Source organism: Drosophila ficusphila, unplaced genomic scaffold (genome assembly GCF_018152265.1).
Source record: "Drosophila ficusphila isolate 14025-0441.05 unplaced genomic scaffold, ASM1815226v1 contig_636, whole genome shotgun sequence".
Lineage (NCBI taxonomy): Eukaryota > Metazoa > Arthropoda > Insecta > Diptera > Drosophilidae > Drosophila > Drosophila ficusphila.
The window spans coordinates 1,642,323-1,647,255 of record NW_025064569.1 but is presented as its reverse complement, the minus strand read 5'-3'; the positions used below and the strand labels follow the sequence as shown (position 1 = coordinate 1,647,255).

The 4,933-nt window shown below is 42.1% G+C and overlaps 1 protein-coding gene across 1 annotated transcript; it reads right to left on the bottom strand.

Moving 5' to 3' along the window:
* Positions 1–986: 986 nt before the first annotated feature.
* LOC108093383 lies at positions 987–1,823 on the bottom strand (the record flags this gene model as incomplete). The annotated part of the gene is made up of 2 exons (XM_017193400.1): positions 987–1,708; positions 1,767–1,823. Coding segments are annotated over 2 exons (507 nt in total), but the record flags the coding sequence as incomplete, so codon positions are not given.
* Positions 1,824–4,933: the final 3,110 nt, after the last annotated feature.

Below are 4,933 nucleotides of genomic sequence, written 5' to 3'. Positions count from 1 at the left end.
GACATTGTCACATTTGAAAAATCATAAAAAATAGAAGAAAATTTATTTTTGAAAAATTCTTTTTGCAGTTACTATTATTTTTGTTTAAAGAAACTTTTTGTATCCAAAAATTTTAGTTTTGAAGCCGAAGAAAAAAGTTTTTTTTTTACTTTTTTTTTATTTGCCCTTTTCAATAAATATCGAATGAGTTGAGAAAAGTATGGTATCATTCAAACGGCATTTGAGTTACCTTTCCATTGATACCAAAAGTTAAAAGAAGCAAGTTCAGGTTTCGAGTATATTTCACTTTTATTTTGTCAAAATACTTATGGCCACCACTGTATATTCTTGATCAGCATCTCGATCTGAATCGAAATACGTCTGTCTGTCTATCTGTTTTTTATGTAAACTAGTCTCTCAGTTTTAAAGCTTTCTTGCTGAAACTTTCCCAAAAGTTGTGTAGGTTTTGCACGCAGTATATAAGTTGGAACGGGACGGATCGGGCGACTATATCGGATAGCTTCGATACGAAAGAAAACAGAAAAAACAGAAAAACAAGAAAGGAAACTAGCTTCGGCGAGCCGAAGCTTATATACCCTTGCAGTCTCCAAATATGTCGAACAAAATACATAAAGGCAAAACAACATCGAAGCTTTAACGATTTTTCTATAACTGTTCCATATTTTGGATTATTGTTCATGTGGCTGCTGTATGATAAATACAAATAGCTGTCGTATGAACAATCGTCGAAAATAACTTGGATGTTGTTTATTCTTTATGTATTTTATTTGACATATTTAATGACAGCAGGGGTATATAAGCTTCGGCTCGCCGAAGCTAGTTTCCTTTTGAACTGTAAATTTAAGGACTAAAAGAATGTCTTCCATAATTTAGTGCTGTTATAAGCTCTGAACAACTATTAAAGATCAATAAAGTCATGTTTGCTCAGATTATCTTACGAACAGACCGATTGTGTTGATTTGGAATAAATTTGAAAGATAAGGGCCTTAAAAAGTGGAAAATCTTTTAATGGCTGCTATAAAACCATCGTTCTTACACTTTCGATACATATGAATTTCGATGTGCCAAATTCGCATTCTTCTCCCGGGCTCTTCATTGCATTCCTCAAATGAAAAAGCTTTTCCCTTGTCGCCTCCTCTTTTGACGGCTGCGAGACGCCTCCGAGATCCATAACAAGAAAATAATTGCCCGCGTTGATTTGTGAGGGAAGCCCCTCCGAAAGACCCCATCCCCGAGCTAGTGTAATTGGAAGCAGATGTTAGGGGCGTTGTTTTCTTGTTTTCATCGCCGTCTTTTCCCAGATGCTCAAGGCGCTGCAGTCAGCGCTCGTCGTCGGAGAAACCGGGAAAGGTTCGGTGGGGATCGCACTGGGTGCATCATCTCTTCGAACAGCTCCATTTGATGGAAGAGGCGGTGTGCCTAGAGACCCACCCGAGGACTCCGAGCGGTCCTCCGGCAACTGCTCCTCCCAATCCTCGTCGGGCTGAAAGCGAGGCATGAATATGTCGACGGCACGGCGGACTCCCCGAGATGTGGAGCGGAGATACAGCCTGGCCGGAGGCACATTGGCGTCAACTGCCGCCCTGGCCACCCTCCTCTCCGCCTCGTGGATGATCGGGCGACTCCACTTGAAACAGGAGCCCACGTCCGCGATCTCCGCGCTGCCCAGGCTGCTCCCCAAGTCTGCCAGTCTGGGGAAGCGCTCCCGCTGACGGGAAACCTTGAAAAGAGGACAGTCCATTGGAATCACGATTATATTATATTACCCTTGAAAAGCTCTCGAAGATATTCAACTGTGGAATTTTCGACTGCTCTAGGCAGAATCACAACATTTTCTGACTGACATTTCCCCCGATACACCTACTCACGTAATTTCTGACTCCGATTTTCACATGACGCGCTTCGCTACTTAAACAGTATGATCATATGATATCGTGGCCGGTTATCAGGTAAGACAAATGTTTTTGGTCAAGTTTTAAAATTAAAAGTCATTAATATGAAAGCCATAAAAGTAACTCAAAATACTTGACAGGCATCCCGTTGATTACCATACGGCCAAATCGCAATAAAGGTAATTATTTAGATTACTTTTCTAGCGGACGTCCTGTCAGGCTGATGATGGGAATGCGAATTTCGCGGGGGCTGTGGGGGTTAGATGGGGGATCGGAACAGTCAAAAGTCAAAGAGGACAAAACAGACAGATACATGTATAAATAATAAACACGGCGGGAAATGGCACAAAAAGAAGAAAATGATTTCGCAGAAGGAAAAGGGCGGGCGCGCTCACATCAACATTAAAAATGTATTTTAATGTGTCGCCTGTTTTGCCCATTTGCTGACGGCTGACTCCCCCGCTTCGACTGCTTGTTGTCGCTCTTAATGTCTTTCATTTGGCAGGCAAATACACACAGGAGTGTGTGGGTGCGTGTGACCCCCGAGCCCTAAGAGCCGCCCCCCAACCACCCAACCACCCACAGCCCACCACCCACCTGTCAAGCCGGAACAACAGACCATTAGGCAAGAAATTTTCATTGCGTTTGTAAATCATAAAATGCTGTCAAAATTCCAATCCCGCCCCTTTTCGCTGCCGTGTTTGTCTTTGACTTTCAGCTAATTACTTGTGATTTAATTTGAATTTGTAATTAGCCAGCAAAATGTAATTTTTGTGTCGGCTCTGACAGGCGGCGTAGCAGCGAAGCTCGGTCTCATGTGCTGCTAGATTAACGCCTTTAAATTTGGATTTAGGCAGACAAAATTAGGAGATAAAAATATTTCGTTGTTTGTTTACCGACTTTAAAAAGTATGTATTTTCACATACTACCGTATATCGAATATATAAATATTCAAAGTGAGCGGCTCTTAGATTCATTTATTCACTATATTAATTTGGTAATCACTTATTCGGATATTTGGTGTTAGTCGATGCACTAGAAAAAGATAGCTGGCAACGGTTTGAGGTCGACAAAGTGCTCTGCCAACTGCAGAAAACTCGATCGAAATAAATTGATTCTACGACGACAGCTAGGAATCACCTTGGGCTCGTCGTCCACGGAGACCAAGGCTCTTCCCTCCTGACCACCTGGCCGCCAATCCAGACCGAAGACCCACCGTTCGAGGCCGAATGGCTGAGCGGGACTTCCGCCCGGGTAGTCAGCTATCTAGAGCTGTTAATAAAGCGCATATTAAAATATATACGTTTCTAAGTATCTCGAAGGTACAGCTCTGCCCTTCTCGAACAGGCGAGGTAAGGTAAGGCGTCTCTTAGCCGCTGCCTGGGATGGGCATTCAAATCAAAAAACCGTGAGAATCAAAGGAACGGACAAGTGGTGCGGAAAGCTTTCAGTGCGTGGACACTGGACGGAAGGGGGGATGGAGGGATGGGAAGAGTGGGGGTAAGGTGGGTGTAGGTGAGTGGGAGATGCACGAACCAAAACTGTTGGGAGCCTGAGGCACTGCCCTGCAAAGAAGCCCCGTCTCCCGTCTCCCGGCGAGTTGTGAAGTTTCGTTTTTCGTTTTCCCTTACGTTTCATTTATTTCGCCGGAGCGCTCCTTTTTTCTTTCTGTAAATTAAGAATTTTCCTTCAGCTTTTTACAGCTTTTCAATGACTGACTACGCTCATCCTTATCCTGGAGTCCCCCAGCTGACTGTTGGCGTTATAAAAGCCCAACGCTTCATTGCACAAACATAGTGAAGGACCGAAAGGCAGTCAGGCGGGCACCGCCTATTCTGAAGGCCTATAGGAATCGACAGTCCTTGGAGGAGGGGGTCGGTGGGGAGGAGGGCTGCCTGAAGCCGGAGTGGAACCGGGATGCCGATTCGGGAAGCGTTCACCACTTAACAGAGCACACAACTTGGCTTGCGGTGAATACTCGGCTCAAGAGTTGCGGTTCTCGAGTGCAAGGGGTCCATATAAATTCAGCATACGCGAGCACAAAATACTTATGCGAATCTTTCCACAGAGTCTGTGGCAAAGACAAAAAACCTAAATTAAATTAATTAATACCATACAAACAATGAACGGCAGACATGTGAAAGCCTTAGGGCAAAGCAGATCTTAGATCAGAGGAAGTACACCAGGAAGTAAACGTATTCCTATACGGCTCATTAATTATTTAACACGTTTCTAACGTTTCCCTTGCAAATCTGATCTTGTTTTGGTTAAATTTAAGAGCGCTTTAATGCTTTAAACGCTTTTGAAATTAAAAATCACAATTTATCTAACTATCAAACAATGATATCTCCTAAGTTGTTTCTTAAAGCAATGTCAGAACAATTTCGAATTGCTTGTTAGCACTTTCAGACTGTTGAAAAGCACATTGTTAAGTTTATTTTAAAAATAAAACTAGCAAAAAACGGAAATCCGTTTTGGATCAAAGTCCTGATTGTGACCGAAACAAAAAACCTTCAGTTCCGAACGATATGGACGTCGGACTAATAGATCAAGAAATTTTCTCGATTTCTTTAAAACCCGTAAAACTGATTATTGAAAATATTTCTATCGTTGTTTGGCACATGTAAATAAGTAGGGGAGGGTGGTCCCATACCGACCCCCTAAAAGGCAAAGGCGATAAAGGTGAGAAAAATCAATTTTTCAGTTCAGTTCAAAAATTTACTATGTAGAGGGATCAGTTTACTATACATTTAAATGATTAGTAAGTGCGTAGGTGCTTTGAAGCGTTAGATATTCAGGCAAATATAAAACTCCACTTTTTGGTCGTACTCAAAAGTAGTGGTCCGAAACCGACCCCCTTTTTTCTTAACAGAAAAATTTAATAACATAAAATAGAATTTAATGATTTTGACGTTTATTAAGAAATATATTGAAGGTTCTTTCCAGAAAATAAAAATTAATGTATGAAATAAAGGGCACTGTAGTCAATTGATGAAGTCTGAGTTGTCCTCTTTCTCATAGTAAGTTTTCGCGTTGTTTTT